The 21119-nt window shown below is 41.1% G+C and overlaps 1 protein-coding gene across 1 annotated transcript in view; it reads right to left on the reverse strand.

The window, feature by feature from the left end:
* Nucleotides 1–686: 686 nt before the first annotated feature.
* The window catches only part of LOC120853761, a 167731-nt gene continuing 147298 nt past the window's right edge, over nt 687–21119 (reverse strand). The window contains exons 3-6 of the mRNA XM_040227666.1: nt 19076–19290; nt 16933–16995; nt 3124–3194; nt 687–807 (exon numbers count right to left, since the gene is read on the reverse strand). Coding sequence (XP_040083600.1) covers nt 687–807; nt 3124–3194; nt 16933–16995; nt 19076–19290 — 470 coding nt within the window. The remainder of the gene's footprint in view (nt 808–3123; nt 3195–16932; nt 16996–19075; nt 19291–21119) is intronic.

Genomic DNA, 21119 nt, shown 5'->3' on the forward strand with positions numbered 1-21119 from the left:
GCAGCAGCAGCAGCAGCAGCAGCAGTGATGGTTGGGGGAGGGGTCGGGCTTGAAAGAAGACTGGCCATCTAAAGAACAGATGAGATGATACAGGCAAGGCCCTTTCATCAATATTTAACACACAACAAACACTTACCAAATGTGACCAATTGTTATTAGTAGTAATAGTAAGACACATAAGTCCTTCTGCCTGCTTCTGTTTCTACGAGAAGGTTTTGCCTTTGTCTGTGGCACAAGGATTATTACATCAGAGACCAAGGGAGACAGGACTAGGCAAGGGGTGACTCCTCTGCCCCTGAAGAATCTGCTGTCCAGGTAAGGTGGGGTCTACCTCTGTTTCCACTAACTACTCTTCCTCTCCACATTCAAGTGTAGCTGAAGAAAGCCTACAGCATTCTTGCCAATAAGGTTGAGGTCTCTGGGTTTCAAATGCATCTTTGATAGATGCTTCTGAGTGCATCAAGTGGTAGGTGCATTCCTCTCCACATTTAATGCTAGTCTCCCCTGTCATCTTGGCATAAATTAACTACATAACCATGTCAGGAGGCCCCAACATAAATCCATCAGGAGTTTTAATTATTCTCCAGTGACACTGTCTTATTAAAATCAGAGGAATGAAAACCTAACCTGTGACTCTGCATGTGTGTGTGTGGTGGCAGAGGCTATCCTCCGAACAGCCAGGGCACCTACAAAGGAATAAGATGGAGAGCCCACACCCAGTTCAGGATGTGCGAGACAGCACGGTGCTCTGAGGTTGGTCGGGGAGATGATTTCACAGTGGAACTGCTGGCAGTATCACTCCGTTCTCTGGGGGCACATAAAAGATGGTTATGAGGTCAGAGGGAGACAAACCTGCCATCAGACCTCAGGCTGCTGCATCGTCACTGCTTCATCCAGGCAACCTCTCCAATCCTCCAGTTCCTCATCTGTAAACAGGGATCATAACCATGTACATGGCAATAGGTTGTTGTGAGAATTAAGCATGATAATGTATGCAAGGCACTTAACATGATACGTATATAGTAAATGCTCAGTAAATAGCAACACTAAGAGAAACGCAGAGGAAGTCCCCGGTCTGTTTCACAGCACAGGTTACTCTGAGGGTCTAGGTGCCCTTCCTCCCACCCGTGACCTGGTGGGGGAATTCAAAGAAGAGTATCTTATCTCCCTCATGTATTTAAGAGTAAACTTAGTGAACACTTAAAAATAAATATAAAGGAACACAATTGTGTCCGATTTCACAAATCCAAGCACAACCTCTGGCAAATTCATTCAATACATAAAATGTATACAGGCACATCCCATTTTAGTATGCTTTGCTTTATTGCCCTTCAAAGAAACAGCCTTTTTTACAAACTGAAGGTTTGTGGCAACGAGTCTGTAGGTGTCACTTTTGCAAAAGGATTTGCTGCCTTCATTTCTATGTGTCACATTTTGGTAATTCTTGCAATATTTGAAACTTTTAAGTTATTATTATATGTGTTATAGTGATCTGTGATCAGTGATCTTTGATGTTACTCCTAAGACCTCCTGAAGGCTCAGGCGATGGTTAGCATTTTTCAGCAACAAAGAATTTTTTAATTAAGGTATGTAGATTGGTTTTTTATTCATAATGCTATTGTATACTTACCAGACTATCATAAAGAATAAAGATAACTTTTATATGCATTGGGAAAAAAAAGTACTCATGCCATTCACTTTATTTTGACAATTGCAATATCTGAGATTATGCCTATAAATTAAAGGACTCACATAATCCAGTGTTAGAGGCTTTTTTTTTTTTTCCAAAGAAACAGTCCAACAACCAAAAATAATTAAAAATAAATCAAATCCTTTATTTAGGTTTCTCAGGTTCCATCAAAGGCAGATTCATAAATCATCCACTGAGATATTTCTGTCTCCCTTTGTTTTCCTCCTGAACTTCATTACACTACTCAGCCACATTGGAACTTCTCTCTCTGCTACCACAGGGCCTAGTGGCTCTACTAACTCCCAGCTCTCTCACCCAACCCTGCTCCTGACTGTGCAGGTCAGCTTCGCCTCTCCCTACCAAGAGGCAGGCAGGAGAGGTAAAGCCGAGGTGAAATATGATTCTCCTTAGTGGACAGCTCTGCAGACTCATATTAATGGTTGTTACCTCTACATACACAAAATAAAAGATGACCTCACTCTACCTTTCTTTCTCCTCATTCTTTTTTAAAAAATTTACTGTTTTATTTTCGCTACATTGGGTCTTTGTTGCGGTGTGTGGTCTTTCTCTGGTTGCAGTGCTCGGGCTTAGTTGCCCTGCTGCATGTGGGACCGTAACTTCCCCGACCAGGAATCAAACCTGCGTCCCCTGGTTTAGAAGGCAAATTCTTAACTCTTGGATCATGCATGAAGTCCCTATTTTTCCTCACTCTTAATTCAAGACTTTATTTGCGAGGGTGCAAAGATAGAAAACCTTACTACTCCAAATGAGAACTGTATGTTTCCTATCTCTCCTCCTCCCTGTGTTTAGAAAAGAAAAGGGTCAGGAGATGGTCATTAATGTAACTCTGTTATTAAAACTCCACTGAGATAAATCGCTGGAAGAAGGATGGAAAAGAAACTACAAGGAATGATAGACAGGGTGCTGCCAAGCAGCTGATCTATTTTCATAAAACACTTCAGACATAAATGGCATTTATATGATGTGGAGGAGCCTTCCCCCCCTCCCCTAACGCAGGAAGGGCAGGGAAATGCAAAGACAGTGGTAACAGTCAGGTGTCTAGATATGAGGCCACTGCCCTCTAGTGTGTACTTTAAAATCTGTCAAATACTTTGATTCTGGGAAATCAGAGATCTTTACCCCAAAGGCAGTAGAAAAACAGAATAAAATGTGAACTCTTGTTGAACTACCCAGCAGAACCATTTTAAAATAACGTAAGTTATTAATAGTGAGACTTGATGGCTTCCAACCACCTCCTCACACTCTTATCAGGCCCTAAAAATGGATTTGTTGTTTTCAATCCAATAGATGGCCTAAAGGACAGGAGAGATTAAAAATTGACAAATGGTGTGGCACAGACCCTGGCATCCAGAACAGATGCCTGTGCGATGCCAGCTGGCAGTGGTGCTGGGTCCCCCAGGGCTGTCACTCACCCTTTAGAGGCTGAATCACTGGGAGGCAGGGGCCTCCTGAGAGGAGGCCAGGTAGCCAGGAGAGGCATGGTCTGTCACAAAAGGATGTCAAGGTCTGAACAAGTGGCTGTCTGGACCAGAGTGTTCTGGCCAAACAGTAGCTCACAAAACAGATTAGAGGACATAAAAGCACAGTACCACCTAGCAGGGCAGAAGAGTGACCCGGAGTCCAACAGCAAAGATGCCAAGGAGAGGTGCAGGGGCCCCTTGTCTCCTCCAGCAGCTGCTGCTTCCCCCGCCGCGTGGCCCCAGCGCAGGGCAGGGGTGTGGTGGTGTCAGTGTGGGGCTGTCAATTTCCCGTCCCCTTCTTTCTGTGTAACAGTGAGTAGAGAGTTTGATCTGGGTCTCCACATCTCTTGAAGTGAAAGATTAGACCGGGGTTTTTTTTTTCCTAAGAGCCCTTTTATCTTTAGGTAAGAATTATTATCCTTTATCAGGATTCAGTTTTTTCAAAAGAATCCTACACCCAACCTTATTTACTATAGTTTCTAATGATATCTTTGAGACAGCTCCTAGCTCATAAAGCTGCTCAGTAAATGTCTCAAAATCTTGAAAGATCTGATTTCTTCACAATGCTTACATTTCTGTTTCTAATTTGTACCCCAAATTAATCTACTTGTAAGTAACTCTCACTTGTAAGTAACTTTGTTTCTGACAATGGCTGAGGGTAACAGCCGTAACACTACACTTTACTGAGCATCTATTAATATCCACCTGAGGCTCTGCATTAAACACTTTATATGTGTTACCCATTTAATTCCCATGACAACCATATGAGGAAGGGATTGTTATTACTATTTTCCTTAAACAGGTTTAACCTAAAACAGGTTAAATGACTTGTCCAAAGTCATACTTAAGAGCGCAATGTCTGTCGTTAAACTTCACATCCTCAGATTCCTCTAACTGAGAACAGAGAACCTCTCCAGGAAAAAAAAATCCAGAACATAAACCACTGATCCTGCATTTGCAGATTTTATACTATTAATAGCAATAATATTAACAGCAACAATCCTTAAAAAGTATCTTCATTTTCATAAATACCTTTGTCAAATTTAAAGTTCTTCCCCAAAAGAATACTTCCATTTCAATACGATATCAGAACCTAATCTCAAATTTATGATTGCACAGTATTTTAGAGATTTGTGTATTTGTGAAGACTTTTTAATAACTCAATCTTTGTGAACAATTAGAATACACCATAATAAACCATCTCTGTATAATTGTGGAAATCCCCCCAAAGGCAAATAAATATCCAAAGAAATCTTCCTTTCTCATCCCTCTTTTTGAAGAGCACTGGGGGCAAGTTCCATATGCTTTCATGCCATGTACTTAACAAACTGAAACTGTTAGTTGTTCAGTAGTGTCTGACTCTTTGTGACCCCATGGACTGTAGCCTGCCAGGCTCCTCTGTCCATGGAATTCTCCAGGCAAGAACACTGGAGAATTGGAGGGCACAGTCATTCCCTACTCAGGTGGATCTTCCCAACCCAAGGATCAAACCCAGGTCTCCTGCACTGTATGCAGATTCGTTACCCTCTAAGCCACCAGGGAAGCTAAAATGATAGAACTTCCCTGGTGGCTCAGTGGTAAAGAATCCGCCTGGAAAATGCACGAAATGGCTACTTACTCCAGTAAATCCCATGGACAGAGGAGTCTGGGGAGCTAAAGTCCATGGGGCCGCAAGCATTGGACATGACTTAGTGACTAAACCACCACCACCACAAATTGACACTTGCCATCTACCTCTACAAGAATCAAACTAGGAGCTTCTGCAGCTACTGACCTTCAACATCCCCTTAAAGGAGTTCAGGGTGGAGATCAGGAATGAAGCACTTTGGGCTCTGGGAAAAACTGGCAGAACAGGTGTTCAGGCAGATATTTTCAGTAGATGATTTTATGAGCCCAATTCTTGCCTCTCCTATCTAGAAAAGCACTAAAAATCCTTCAGGCTGTTGTATGCTCCTCACGACTGGCAGTAACCTTCACTAGACTACCAGAAATCTTCTGCAAAAAAACATGTGCTTGATTGCATGTACCTTCACCAAAATCACATATATACTGACTCTCCACTACCCCTTTGGGGCAGTCTCTCAGCGCTATCTGAAATGCTATCTCCCATACTATAGTCCTCATTTTGCCCCTAAAGGTGGCACTAGTGGGAAAGAACCCACCTGCCAATGCAGGAGACATAAAGAAATGCGGGTTCGATCCCTGGGTTAGGAAGATCCCTAGAGGAGGGCATGGCAACCCACTCCAGTATTCTTGCCTGGAGAATCCCCTGGACAAAAGAGCCTGAAGGGCTACAGTCCATGGGGTAGTGAAGAGTTGGACACAACTGAAGTGACTTAACACACACACACACACACAACTTAATTACGTTTCTCACATTGTGCATTTTCTTCAGTTGACAGTAGCTTTGTATATACACCCAGACTCTCCTCTGTGCTGATGGATTGAACCAACACAACTTGTTTATAAAACCTGACAGAGCTTGGTGCTATTAGTTCCAAGTATCCCTGGGGATGTAATGAATTTCTTTGGAAATAAAGAATGCATAGGACTCTACATTTCCTTCTATTCCTTTACAGAAATTACCAGCTTCAGGACCTAAGATAGGGGGTAGGGCCATATTGTGGGTTCTTTTTCTCTTAGATGGGAGGTGAGGTTGCTGGGGGTGGAGGTAAGATGGAAGATGAAGAAGAGTGAAAGAATTTGAAGTCCTATCAGAAACGTGAGAAAGGGGAAGGGTCAGTTAGAGACTGACCGGGCCTTGTCTAATCTAAATGTAACCACTGGGGCGACTTTACACAGAAACTGCCCCTGTAGCAGTGCTACATTCGTTAATGCCTATCTACACAACTTCCACCAGCAGTAAACAAAAAACGAGGGAGTGTTGAACTATAATTTTCAAAAAAGGAAAACATGACTTTCATATAAGTATCAGTTCAGTTCAGTCGCTCAGTCGTGTCCTACTCTTTGCGACCCCTTGAATCACAGTGCACCAGGCCTCCCTGTCCATCACCATCTCCCGGAGTTTACTCAGACTCACGTCCGTCGAGTCCGTGATGCCATCCAGCCATCTCATCCTCTGTCGTCCCCTTCTCCTCCTGCCCCCAATCCCTCCCAGCATCAGAGTCTTTTCCAATGAGTCAACTCTTCCCACGAGGTGGCCAAAGTACTGGAGCTTGAGGTTTAGCATCATTCCTTCCAAAGAAATCCCAGGGTTGATCTCCTTCAGAATGGACTGGTTGGATCTCCTTGGAGTCCAAGGGACTCTCAAGAGTCTTCTCCAACACCACAGTTCAAAAGCAGGATGAACATTTTTCTAAAGATATATTTAATTCATTGAGGAACCCAGAATAATAAATGACTCATGGAAGGAGAATGCTAAAATAAGATGTTAGTTATAAAACTGGTTAATGTCTTACAAATGTAAATAAAATGTAACATTTGAGGATATCCTTTTTGCTGAATAAAAATAATTTGCATCTCTACCAGATAAAAACTCTGATAATTCATAATTCATCAACCTTCTGCAAATTAACATCACATTTAAAGAGTCTAGATCCTAATTAACAGTTTAAGGGAGGAAATATAATTTTCCCTCTGCCTTCTGAATTCTTAGCTGAGACAGTATAAGACAAATTAACGAGAGAAAAATAAACAAGTTTATTAACATGTACAAAAAACAAGTTTATTAGCTCATATGTACTTGAGACATATCCAGGGAAAAATGACTATCTTCCGAAGTGGCTTAGAATTCAAGATTAAATGCTATCTCAATAGGGAAAGGGTCGGGGAATGTAGGACTCTGAGAGGAGAGTAAACGGTTTTCAGGAAAGATGAAAGGGCCCTTAGAAGAATAGGGGGGAGGTATGATTGCTTGTGACAGTCTGTGAGGGTGTGGTGCCGACTTCTATTCTTCTCTCCACTGATACGAGTCAATCTTCTCTGGTTGATGATAGTGATAGGAAGAGGATCTCTGAAAACTGAGTTCATTTTGGAGGATCAGTTTTTAGGCAGATAAGGGAAGTTCATGAAATCCTTATTGCCAAAATCAGACTTAAATTGGAGAAAGTAGGGAAAATCACTGGACCATTCAGGTATGACCTAAATCAAATCCCTTACGATTATGCAGTGGAAGTGAGAAATAGATTTAAGGGGCTAGATCTGATAGACAGAGTGCCTGATGAACTATGGACGGAGGTTCATGACACTGTATAGGAGGCAGGGAGCAAGACCATCCCCAAGAAAAAGAAATGCAAAAAAGCAAAATGGCTGTCTGGGGAGGTCTTACAAATAGCTGAGAAAAGAAGAGAAGTGAAAAACAAAGGAGAAAAGGAAAGATATACCCATTTGAATGCAGAGTATCAAAGAACAGCAAAGAGAGATAAGAAAGCCTTCCTCAGTGATCAGTGCAAAGAAATAGAGGAAAACAACAGAATGGGAAAGACTAGAGATATCTTCAAGAAAATCAGAGATACCAAGGACATTTCATGCAAACATGGGCTCAATAAAGGACAGAAATTGTATGGACCTAACAGAAGCAGAAGATATTAAGAAGAGGTGGCAAGAATACACAGAAGAACTGTACAAAAAAGATCTTCATGACCCAGATAATCACGATGGTGTCATTACTCACCTAGAGCCAGACATCCTGGAATGCGAAGTCAAGTGGGCCTTAGGAAGCATCACTAGAAACAAAGCTAGTGGAGGTGATGGAATGCCAGTTGAGGTATTTCAAATCCTAAAAGATGATGCTGTGAAAGTGCTTCACTCAATATGCCAGCAAATTTGGAAAACTCAGCAGAGGCCACAGGACTGGAAAATGTCAGTTTTCATTCCAATCCCCAAGAAAGGCAATGCCAAAGAATGTTCAAACTACTACACAATTGCACTCTTCCCTCATGCTAGTAAAGGAATGCTCAAAATTCTCCAAGCCAGGCTTCAACAGTACATGAACCATGAACTTCCAGATGTTCAAGCTGGTTTTAGAAAAGGTAGAGGATCCAGAGATCAAATTGCCAACATCCGTTCAGTCATTGATAAAGCAAGAGAGTTCCAGAAACACATCTATTTCTGCTTTATTGACTATGCCAAAGCCTGTGACTGTGTGGATCACCACAAACTGAATAATTCTTAAAGAGATGGGAATACCACACCACCTGACCTGCCTCTTGAGAAATCTGTATGCAGGTCAGGAAGCAACAGTTGGAACTGGACATGGAACACCAGACTGGTTCCAAATAGGAAAAGGAGTACATCAAGGCTGTATATTGTCACCCTGCTTATTTAACTTATATGCAGAGTACATCATGAGAAATGCTGGACTGGATGAAGCAGAAGCTGGAATCAAGATTGCCAGGAGAAATATCAATAACCTCAGATATGCAGATGACACCACCCTTATGGCAGAAAGTGAAGAAGAGCTAAAGAGCCTCTTGATGAAAGTGAAAGAGGAGAGTGAAAAAGTTGGCTTAAAGCTCAACATTCAGAAAACTAAGATCATGGCATCTGGCCCCATCACTTCATGGCAAATAGATGGGGAAACAGTGGAAACAGTGTCAAACTTTATTTTTTGGGGGCTCCAAAATCACTGCAGATGGTAATTGCAGCCATGAAATTAAAAGATGCTTACTCCTTGGAAGGAAAGTTATGAGCAACCTAGATAGCATATTGAAAAGCAGAGACATTACTTTGCCAACAAAGGTCCATCTAGTCAATGCTATGGTTTTTCCAGTAGTCATGTATGGATGTGAGAGTTGGACTATAAAGAAAGCTGAGCGCTGAAGATTTGATGCTTTTTAACTGTGGTGTGGAGAAGACTCTTGAGAGTCCCTTGGACTGCAAGGAGATCCAACCAGTCCATTCTAAAGGAAATCAGTCCTGAATATTCATTGGAAGGACTGATGATGAAGCTGAAACTCCAATCCTTTGGTCATCTGATGCGAAGAGCTGACTCATTGGAAAAATCCCTGATGCTGGGAAAGATTAAGAGCAGGAGAAGAGGGTGACAGAGGATGAGGTGTTTGGATGGCATCACCAAGTCAATGGACATGAGTTTGAGTGAACTCTGGGAGTTGTGATGGACAGGCAGGCCTGGCATGCTGCCGTTCATGGGGTCGCAGAGTTGGACACAACTCAATGACTGAACTGAAGCGGAGTTCAGAAAAAGCCTCTTCCTTGAATTTGCTGTTTTTGAAGTGCCTGCAGCTCCAAATAATTAAAATACCCAAAGGGTATTTTTGGGGGTGGCATGACCTGAACTCTACAGTCACACTTGAGGTGGTATATTCTGCTGCCTTTCATTCATAAACAGGAAGCCAAACAAGGGTACATCTACTATAGCATCAGCTGATTTGCAGGGAGCCCTAGTATGACTTTGTAAGCATAACTAGTAATGCTTCATTTCCAAATTTTTGATAACTCTTTAGGAATTTTCTGACTCCTTGATGAATGATTTTGAAATCCATCTTCAGTGAGTTGGAAATGACAATTCAAGATTCTGAAAAAAAGTTTTTTTATCAAGTCCCATATTCCAGACCCTTCCATAGTGACTCTTAAATAACCAATATTTCATTTGCACTGCCCTAAATTTCTGAAAACATGAACATTAATAAGCATGCCATAAGATTAAGAATTTCTTGTTTTTTTTTTTTGATTCTGAACAATGTTCAGAAGAGGGTGCTGGCAGAACAACCAGGATTGCTCCAACCTCAAAGCCAGGATACATCCTTTTGACCAAAGGTTTTACTATGGTAATCCCAAATTTGTCAGGTATTATAATGATCACAGCATGATGTTAGGATGATCAGCATCACACTAAATAATAATACAAAAGGAGAAGTGGAAAGTTCTTAAAGTAAAAGCATCTCAGGGGTACACAAAAAAATTGGTGAAGGTCTTTTTACATGAGGGAAGATGTAGGAGAAAAAGAAGGACTTTAACTTTTCATCAACTTTCTATATTGATTCAGATTCTTTATATCTTGTGCATGACTTCTTTTATAGTATAATCTGTCATAATACTTAATCATTAGCAATTAATATCTTTCTTTATAAAAATTAATATACCCAATAATGAATACTTAAAAGAAAACCATGCAGCATGGCTGAGAGAATCTGTGGAAGAACTGATATTTTGTTCAGGAATTTATCAGTGTTGTAGGTAGAAAGCAAAACTTCAGTTGTGTCTTATGCCATTTAATACTTAAACATGTCATTACTCAGAATCAATATTATTATTTGTACTTGTACTCTTGCACTACTCAGAATCTATAACATTATAATTTATACTTGTCCTCTTATGAAACATAAATCTTTGGAGAGAAAAATTCATCAGAGAACAGGTGGTACATCTTTCCCACTGTATCTCTTCTTTGCTAAACTGAAGTGTCTCATTTTGTTTTGCTGATGGTTTTAGGAGCAGGGTGCAGATTACCCTGGCAGTTTCTCTGCTGCTCTGAGATGTAAGCCATCTTAGCTAAGTTGGAACTGTGTTTCCCAAAGTTCTCTTTCTTATATTGTTCTGATGGCCATAAAAGGAGCTCCGTATGAAGACCAGAAGGTAGAAATGAAGAAGTCATACGTTTTATGCTCTGAAAGTTGTTGCTAGTCTGCTGCCTGCTTTACTTGCTGCATCAGACTTGTAGCAACTTCAGTTCCTCCAGGCCTCCTCCTTCAGTGTCTCTGAGTCCTGGGCCAGACGTGCGTGTGGTTCCTTGATAATGAGTGTCAGCTCTCCTGTAGGTCACTCATAGCACTGAGGTTGGAATGGTTCAGAGACAGAACTGGGTCCCAGTTTGTCCTCAGGGATCTCAATCTGTGCTTGTGCACTCCCATCTGTTCTCTACATCCAGCTTTCCTTCATATCTGCTCTTGTGCCAGGCCTAGCGTTACTTTAGGCTCAACACAGACGAAGAATCAACAACCTGCACAGACTGTCTCACTGTAGAGCCTTTATTCTTTTTTTGAAGTGTATTTGATTTACAATGTTGTGTTAATTTCTGCTGTACAGTAAAGTGTTCAGTGTTATACGTACATATATATGCATTCTTTTTTTATATTCTTTTCCATTATGGTTTATCTCAGGGTATTGAATATAGTGGGGCTTCCCTGGTGGCTCAGATGGTGAAGAATTTGCCAGCAATGCAGGAGACCTGGGTTCAATCCCTGAGTTGGGAAGATCCCCTGGAGAAGGAAATGGCAACCCACTCCAGTATTCTTGCCTGGATAATTCCATGCACAGAGGAGTCTGGTGGACTAGAGTCCATAAGGCTGCAAAGAGTCGGATGCGACTGAGCGACTAAACTTTGACTTTCACTGAATATAGTTCCCTGTGCTATACAATAGGACCTTGTTGTTTATCCATTCTATACATAGTAGTTTGTATCTGTTAATCCCAAACTCCCACTCCATTCTTCTCTCATCCCCTCTTTCTCTTGGCAACCACAAGTCTTTTCTCTATGTCTGTGAGTCATTTCCTGTAGATCCTTTATTTCTATATCATGGGTAGTCACTCTGCTTCTCAGGTAAAACTCTAATTGTCACAAGTTTCCATGTACAACATCACCTTGTTGGCTTTCCATTTTGAACAACGTGTTAAACCTCAAAGTTATAATATCCACTGTGTTTGGTAGAAGGAGAAGAAGACAGGTAATTGCTAGCAGAAGAAGGGATGCCTAGAAAGTTAAATGTGTGGGATGCTCCCAGAAGTGTCTCAATGTTAGAAATGCCTGTGTGAGTTTATCACCTCTTATCTCCAAATCCACCTTCCCTGGACATTTCTCCTCTGTCAGTAGGGACACTGGAGCACTCCTGAGGGAAGAAGAGGATGCCGTTTCTGTTGTACTCTTCCCTGCTTCCTCTCGGGGTGGGTGGAGGTCAGTAGGATATCTAGGGGCACCCATCTCCAGTAAGTCTCAGGGGCATCAGCTGAGAGACTTCTCTGTGGGTTTTGCTACTACTCTGGTGGGCAGTTTCCCAGAGGATTCCTCTGTGGGAACATTCTTGGTGATGCTCCAGTGGGTGGCAACCCACAGTTGGGTTGACTGTCTGGAGGGCTGGCTTCCTGCTGCATCTCAGGGAATTTCTCTGCCATGCAGGGGGTACTAGCTGCTCCATTTCAATGAGGTCTGAACCTCAGCACTGGGTAAAGGAAAGGCCCTCTTCCAAATAGGTTCCTACCTTGGGTATTCTGACTCAGTTTTAGAGGTAGTAACGTCTCTTCACATGTGCTATTCCTGGATTTATTAGATTTTCTTGATTCCTCAGTAGGTAATCACCTGCTTCTAGTTAATAATTTTTTACATTAAACTCTCCCTGTGTGAAATATGATGCGTTTCCTATCTCCTAACTGGGCACTGATAAAATATCTTTTGATTTTTTTTTTTTGACCATGCCATGTGGCTTGCAGACTCTTAGTTCCCTGACCAGGGATTGAACCTGTGCCCTCTGCAATGGAAGCATGAAACCCTAACCACTGGATCACCAGGGAATTCCCAAAATATCTTTTGGTCTTCATTGTCATGCTCAGTTGTTCAGTGGTGTCTGACTCTTGCGACCCCATGGACTACCAGGCTCCTCTGTCTATGGAATTTTCCAGGCAAGAATGGAGTGGGCTGCCATTTCCTTCTCCATGGGATCTTCACAACCCAGGGATCAAACCCGGGTTTGTCTCTTGCATCTCCTGCACTGGCAGGAGGGTTCTTTACCACTAGCACCACCTGTGAAGCCCTTTTGCTCTTAGTAGCTACTTTTAAAACCCAAACCCCAGAATTTTACTAGTTCAAGATTTGTTTTAGGAAGAACATAAATTACTCTTATGCGGTTATATAAGTGAAGGGATTGCCCAAGTGTGCAATTTAGAGAGGCAATTTGCTTTCTTTGGCCACTTTTAAGAGGTATTTCTCGAGCTGGGCTCCCTGGACCCCTGTAAGCAGACCTCAAGTCAACTATTTCTATGAAACAAACCACCCTAAACACAGTGGTTAAAACAATAATCTTTTGGGGGTTCTAGGGGGTAAAAAACCCAAGAATCTTTTACAACTTCTCACATATTTGACAAGAAGACACCAAAGTCACATGACAAACGGTGAATATACAGGAAAGGATGAAGAACCGGGAGTCACAAAGAGTTGGACACGACTGAGTAAGGTCACTTTCACCACAAGGTCCAAGGCCATTATTAAAGACCTGTGAGTTTAAAACGTATTGTTAAATTTTGTATTTTCCACTAACAGTGGAAATCAGAATGGGAATGTAAACAAACCATCCCTTTTAAAATCACATAAAAAATACTTAGGAATAAACCTGACTAAGGAGATGAAAGATTTATATGCTGAGAACTACAAAACATTAATAAAGGAAACTTAAGATTATTCAAAGAAATTGAAGGATATCCGATGCTCTTGGACTGGAAGAATAAATATTGTTAAAATGGCCATACTACCCAAAACAATCTACAGATTTAATGCAATCCCTACCAAATTACCCATGATATTTTTCACAGAACTAGAACAAATAATCCTAAAATTTACATGGAACCATAAAAGACCCAGAATTGCCAAAGCAATCCTCAGGGAAAAGAACAAGGCTAGAAGAATAACCCTCTCAGACATCAGGCAATACTATAAAGCTACAGTAATCAAAACATTGTGGCATTGGCATAAAAAGAGATATATTGGTCAATGGAACAGAACAGGGAGCCCAGAAATAAACCCACACACCTACAAACAAGTAATCTTCAACAAACGAGGCAAGAATATACTATGGAGAAAAGACAGTCTCTTCAGCAAGTAGTATTGGGAAAGTTGGACAGCTGCATGTAAATCAATGAAGTTTGATTCCCTCACACCAGAAACAAAAATAAACTTAAAATGGCTTAAGGACTTAAACATAAGACCTGACACCATAAAACTCCTAGAAGAGATCATAGGCAAAACATTCTCCGACATAAATTGTATTAATGTTTTCTTAGGTCAGTCTCTCAAGGCAACAGAAATAAAAACAAAAACAAACAAACAGAACCAAAGCAAACTTACCAGGTTTTGAATAGCACAGGAAACCACAAAATGAAAATGAAAGACAACCTATGGACTGGGAGAAAGTATTTGCAAATAATGTGACTTAATTATTAATTAAGCAAGGCCTTAATTTCCAAAATATACAAACAGTTCATACAACTCAATAATAAAAAAGCAAAAAACTCAATTAAAAAAATGAGCAGAAGACCTAAACATTTCTCCAAAGAAGGCATACAGAGATGATCAAAAGGCATATCAAAAGATGCTCCAAGCTGTTCATTATCAGAGAAACGCAAATCAAAACTACAATGAAGTACCACTTTATACTAGTCAGCACGGTCAACATTAAAATGTCTACAAATAACGAATTCTGGAGAGGGTGTGGAGAAAAGGGAATCCTCCTACATTGTTGGTGGAAATGTAAGTTTGTACAGCCACTATGGAAAACAGTATGGATGTTCCTTAAAAAACTAAAAATACCATAAAAAGGAATGCATTTGAGCAAGTGCTAAAGAGGTGGATGAACCTAGAGCCTATCATGCAGAGTGCAGTAAGTCAGAAAGAGAAAAACAAACATTGCATACCAACAAATATATGGAATCTAGAAAGACGGTACTGATGAACCTATTTGCAGGGCAGCAATGGAGATGCAGACATAGCGAACAGACTTATGGGCATGGGAGGGGTAGGAAGGAAAGAGTGGGAGGAATGGAGAGAGTAACATGGAAACACATACACTACCATATGTAAAAAAGATACCAATGGGAATTTGCTGTAAGGCTCAGGGAACTCAAACCAGTGCTCTGTGACAACCTAGAGGGGTTGGATGGGGTGGGAGGTAGGAGGGAGGCTTAAGAGGGAGGGGACATATGGGTACCTACGGCTGATCCATGCTGATGTGTGGCAGAAACCAACACAATATTATGATTATCCTTCAATTAAAAAAAAAAACCTAAACATAAAAGTGCCATGTGATCCAGTAATGTCACTCTTATGCATATATCCAGAAAAGATGAAAACTTACTTCTAAAAGATTCATGCACGTCAGTGTTCATGCACTATTTACAATAGCCAAGACACGGACGCAACCTAAATGTCCATTGGCAGATGAATGAATAAAGAAGCAGTATACATACACAATGGAATATTACTCAGCCATAAAAAAGAATAAATTAATGCCACTTGCAGCCATATGGATACAACTAGAGATTATTATATTAAGTGAAGTAAGTCAGAAAGGGGAAGACAACTACCATATGATATCACTTATATATGGAATCTAAAATACAACACAAATGAACATATTTGTGAAGCAGATATAGATTCACAGACATAGAGAACAGACTTATAGTTGCCAAGGGGTGGGGTGGGGAGGGGATGGAGTGGAAGTTTGGGGTTAGCAGATACAGCATATACAGGACAGACAAACAAGAAGGTCCCACTGTAGAGCACAGGAGAGTATATTCAATATCCTGTGATAAACTAAAATAGGAAAGAGGATTAAAAAGAATATATATTTATGTATGTATAACTGAATCACTTTGCTACACAGCAGAAACTAACACAACATTGTAAATCAACTATACTTCAATAAAACATATTCTTTAAGTTGTGTGTTTTCTTTTTTCTGGCTGCACCAAGCATCTTGTGTGATCTTAGTTCCCTGACTTGGGATTGAACCCTTGCCCCTTGCAGTGGAAGCATGGTGTCCTAACCACTGGACCACCAGGGAATTCTTAAAAACTGTGCTTGTTCAAATCAGTGAGAAAATAAAGAACATAATCACTGTTACACAGTTCAAGTGCCTACATTTTCATTTTGGTCTGATTCTCACCAAGGATCACTTTAAGTAAGCATGTACAATTTTATCTGTTCATTTGTGGAATAACAACTTTTTTAAAAAAGAAACTTATTCAGTGTATTCCAATGAATACCATTGAATACATCACCATCACTGATTCTGTGTTCATTATAAGCTTTTATAGACATATAACATCAGTAAAAGAAATTTTCACGTATTGAGGTATGGAGAACCCATCCTGGCTTATACATGAGTAAACCTGAATCTTATGGCAACTATAATAGACTATGTTCTATCAAACATACATTGTACATCTGCTTTAATTAATAAGGGAAAGGGCACACTGATCAGAAGTAAATAATTTTTGTCCTGGGACACCAATGTCAGTGCTCCCCCAGGTGCCAAGGCCATGCTGACAGTTGTGTACATCTGATCTCTTTTTTTGAAACCTCAAAAGAATGAATTCACAACTTGCTTAATGTTCTTTGTTCTGACAAGATATAAAACAGCTGAAAAGCATGCTTCTATGGACCAGTTCTTCAGAAGCTATCCGAGAGGCTGTTTTCCGGGCTATCGTCCTCAGCTGATTCAAATAAAAATCTTTTTTGTTGCTATTTTTGATTGTTTGTTGGTTATTTGTGTCAACAACATATATACAAAAAAGTGTGCAAACTGTAAATGTATAGGTCATGACTTTTTTTTTTTTTTTTAACCACATTGTTTGGCTTATCAGCTTTTAGTTCCCCAAGCAGGTACTAAATTCAGGCCCTCAGCAGTGAAAGTGTGGAGTCCTAATCATTAGACCACAAGGGACTTCCAAGGTCATGACTTTTAATAAAATGAACACTTCTATGTGAGCTGGTGCTCAACATTTAAGGGAGTATTTCTCAAACTAGCCTCTGGAGGGGCCCTTGCAGGCAGAGCTCCAGCAACTCCAAAGCTTCACCAATAATTCACAAAGAGAACCTGGCTGATGGGAACCTGGGAGCTGAGCTGGCCTCTGACAGGACTGTAAATAGAACAGAACAGAATGCAAGCAGTTACTGCAAAGGTTAAGATCAAGGCGTTGGGACTTCCCTGATGGTCTAGTGGTTAAGACTCTGCACTTCTACAGCAGGGTTGCGGGTTTGATCCCTGGAAGGCATATGCCAGGGGAGGTTTTGTGGGGAGGTGGGTGGGGAAAGAATCACAGAGATGAGCAGAGGTAGGACACCACCAATTTTTGCAGTTCTCACTAGGAGGTTTGCTGCAGAAAACTGGTGGGCCTCAAGCCCTGAACTCTTCAGGGTAGGGGCCACTAAATTTTGATCCATGTGTAACACTGATTTTTGCTATAACCCACACTTCTATGTCACTGTCTTGAAAAAGGTGGATCTGACATAGTAAAGAGTAAAGTTCAGTTTGCTGCTAATTATTTGTAAAAGCATAGCCGAAATCCAAGCCCATGACAGAGAAAGATGACATATTTCTTGCTGCTTGGCTAGTCTCCTGGGCACACAGGAAGGCAAAATAGGATAGTCAATAAAGTCGCTCAGTCGTGTCTGACTCTTTGCGACCCCATGGACTATAGCCCACCACGCTCCTCTGTCCATGGGATTTTCCAGGCAAGAGTACTGGAGTGGGTTGCCATTTCCTTCTCCAGGGGACCTCCTGACCCAGGGATTGAACCTGGGTCTCCTGCATTGTAGGCAGACGCTTTACCATCTGAGCCACCAGGGAAGTCCCAGGATAGTCAATTGTCCTACTCAAATGGAGCAAGAATGTCCTTAAAGGGACAATGCAATGACTATGGGTTCCTTTACAGATTTTATGAAACACAGTTACACCCTAGTAGTGACTGTGTGTGAGAGACTGTGTAGTTTTAATATATTTAAATTTTTTTTGAAAAGTTGCAAAGATGGGACAGAGAGTTGTCACACACTTCTTATCCAGTTTCCCCTGTTATAAACATCTTACATCATTATGGTATGATGTCACAATTTAGGAATCAATACTGGTACATTGTTATTAATTAAAATCCATAATTTACCCAGATTTTCTTAGTTTGTACCTGATGTCCCAGCCAGGGAACCACATTATATTTAGTTGTCAGATCTTCTTAGGCTTCTCTTAGCTGTGACAGTTTCTCTTTCTCAAACTTTCCTTACTTTCGATATCCTTGACAATTGCAAGGGGTACTGGTCAAGTATTTTCTAGAATGTCTCTACATTAGGGTTTGTCTGATGATTGTACTTTAACTACTGCTGCATATTTAGGATTATTAGGGGCTTCAAACACGTCACCAAAAATGTCAGAATTAGAAAATATGACTCAGACTTAAAAAGTCTGAAAACCATTGGTTGAACCTCAAAGCAGATAGTAAACATACATAAATGAAGTTTATGTCACGATGTTTATGCCACCTTCAGTTTCAAACTTCAGTTTCAAAATACTCAGGTCCATTTATGGACATTTGACACCATGGCTGGATAGCAACCTTAATTTATAAACTCTGTGCATGTCACCCTCAATAGAGCCCAGGCCATCAGCCACCCAGCCTCGTTTCCCAGCTCAACTTAAAAAGGAAGGCAACAGCTTTTCACTCAAGGGTCATCATGGTAATAATTCATCCTGAGGTAAAATGGAAGTTCAAATTAAGCCTAATGAGATTCCAAGTTTTCAACAGAGCATGTTTTTAAAGTACAAGCAGAAAGGTTGATCAAACTTTCAATAAAGTATTTTCTTTTTCAAATGAGTGAAGTCCAAATTAGGGAGCACAGAGGATTACACCCTATTAATCTGTAATGTCCGATACCAGAAAAGTTTCATTAAGGTGAAACTATTGTAGATATGTTAGAAATTAAATCTGTACAAGGTACAGACTTAAAACACTTTTTAACCAATCACTCTGCTCTCAATAGTACTAGGGAAATCACCAATCATAAGCATTTGGAACACTTAACATTATTGGCGATGCTGGAGATGGTACAATATTTAGCTCAATAAAAAGAGACAATACCTGATATGTCCTCTGGAGCTCAGAATTCAAATATGCAAATTGGCATCCACCCAGGCCTAAAGATGTGTTCTCTGAACCAGAAAGGACTCACCGTGTTGGCCAGTTCTAGATAGCTTCCTCCTATGGAGTTGCCAAAACGCGGGGACTGAGCGAGCAGCTTGCGGAGCACAGCAGCCTGCTGGTGCAAAGAGCTTCCCCCATACTCCAAAAGCTTCTGCAGGGCTGGCTGACTCTGCAAGTCCGGACTCTGGAGGTCCCTGGCTCCCGAGTAGTACTCCCAGCTCTCCCTGGCTGCTGATAAGGCACCTAGGTCCAGAAGAGACATTTGGGGGGGAGGGAGAGGAGATATTTCCTGTGTTAGCCTGTGGGTGGCCAAGAGGCAATGATTTGGAAATCCACACGTCAGAACACATGTGGCGCCCAGCTGCACACTAAGCATTTTCCCTTTCAAAGCGACACATGGGGTGCCTGGAGATAAAAGCCATTTCAGGCAAAGCATTTAGAAATAACTATCCAATGAATATGCGCCTTCTCCCAGTCCAACAGAAATGTTTAGTGAAAAGCACCAATGAGCCGAAAAATGGGAAGCCAGATCACAGCTACAGCTGTCTGTGATTTAGTGTTCTGTATGATGAGCCTTCTGTCATCCTTTTCCCCACTTGAGCAGGAAGGAAGCAAGTGGGAAGATAGAAAGTTAGATACAGCACTTTATCGTCATTTTCTGGTGTTGACGTACTCTTACCTGGAAGAAACTATGGGAAGCTAAACTGTATCTGCCATGTGGTTGCACTCCCAGCAACAGAATGTGAACACCAGTGATAAGCATAGCTTCAGAGCCTAGCTCATAAAACCCACAGAGTGTGATTCTTCTTGCTCTTTGCCTCTGGCCTGGTTCAGATGGGCATGGCACTGTTGGAAGCTGTGTGGTACAGATGGCAAAGCCACATGACGGAAGATGCCTGGATCCGTGAACTACCTCCTACAGCAGGGTTGTCTGCTGAGCCCAGGTACCATTTTACCTTTATGTGATCAGGAAAAGGAAACTTCTTTTGTGTTGGATTCACCATATACTTTTGGTTTGTGAGAGGAATTAGGATTACCTTAACTACCACAGCAGATTAGAACCTAATAAAAGACGCTAACCATTAGAACAGCACAGTAAAGTATAGTGAAAAGTAAACCTAGAGAAGGTCTAACCCAACAGCCCTCATGAGGGATTGGGGGTGCTTGGGGAAAGCTTACTGGAGGAGAAAGACCGATGCTTCAGTTGCTACCTTTGCTAGAAAAAATTAGAATTGGCGTGATGCTTGCTTCTTTATGTTTACTTCTGATTCGAAGTCCCTTGTGGGTGCAGCTGGCTGGTGGATCATCGGTCACATACATCTGTCTCAGCTGTAAGAGAGGAAATGTGTTTTCTGGTTTCCTCTTTGGGGAGATAGGATTTGTAAGTTGAGACCTTTTCCGAAGAGAAGGATGAGTATGCAAAAGACCTGGGCAGTCAGAAAACTTGACAAAGAAAGGGCTACTCACAGGTACCATGCTAGGTGCTGGGGATAAAGCAATGAGCATGAGGAACTGCAGGCCCTGCCTGTGGAGTTTTCATTTCAGTAGGTCTTGATACATGACTTTTAATTGCAAAAATAGGGATTCATTAAAATGATTCAATTTGTACTACAAAAGGAGAACATATGCAGATTGCTCTACAATTTACTTGAGTATAATTACATACAGAAAACTACAAATTATGTACAGCAGGTTCTGATGTGAATTTCCAATCTCCTCTTACTGGAGATTGGTGAATTTCACCAAGGTAATTAGGAAAACTGTCTTATCTGGAACCACTTCATATACGTTCATATCTTCTGATCTTCTTTAGTCAATCTGAACCAACACTCTTTTCATACAATGATATATAGCAGAGTGACATGTCTTTACCAAAGCATGACAATTCTGTTATTATGTTTGCAACTGTACAAAGAATGCTCAAACTACTGCACAATTGCACTCATCTCACACGCTAGTAAAGTAATGCTCAAAATTCTCCAAGCCAGGCTTCAGCAATATGTGAACAGTGATATTCCAGAAGTTCAAGCTGGTTTTAGGAAAGGCAGAGGAATGAGATATCAAATTGCCAA

The sequence above is a fragment of the Oryx dammah genome, unplaced genomic scaffold, assembly GCF_014754425.2.
Source record: "Oryx dammah isolate SB20612 unplaced genomic scaffold, SCBI_Odam_1.1 HiC_scaffold_26, whole genome shotgun sequence".
NCBI classification, from domain to species: Eukaryota; Metazoa; Chordata; class Mammalia; order Artiodactyla; family Bovidae; genus Oryx; species Oryx dammah.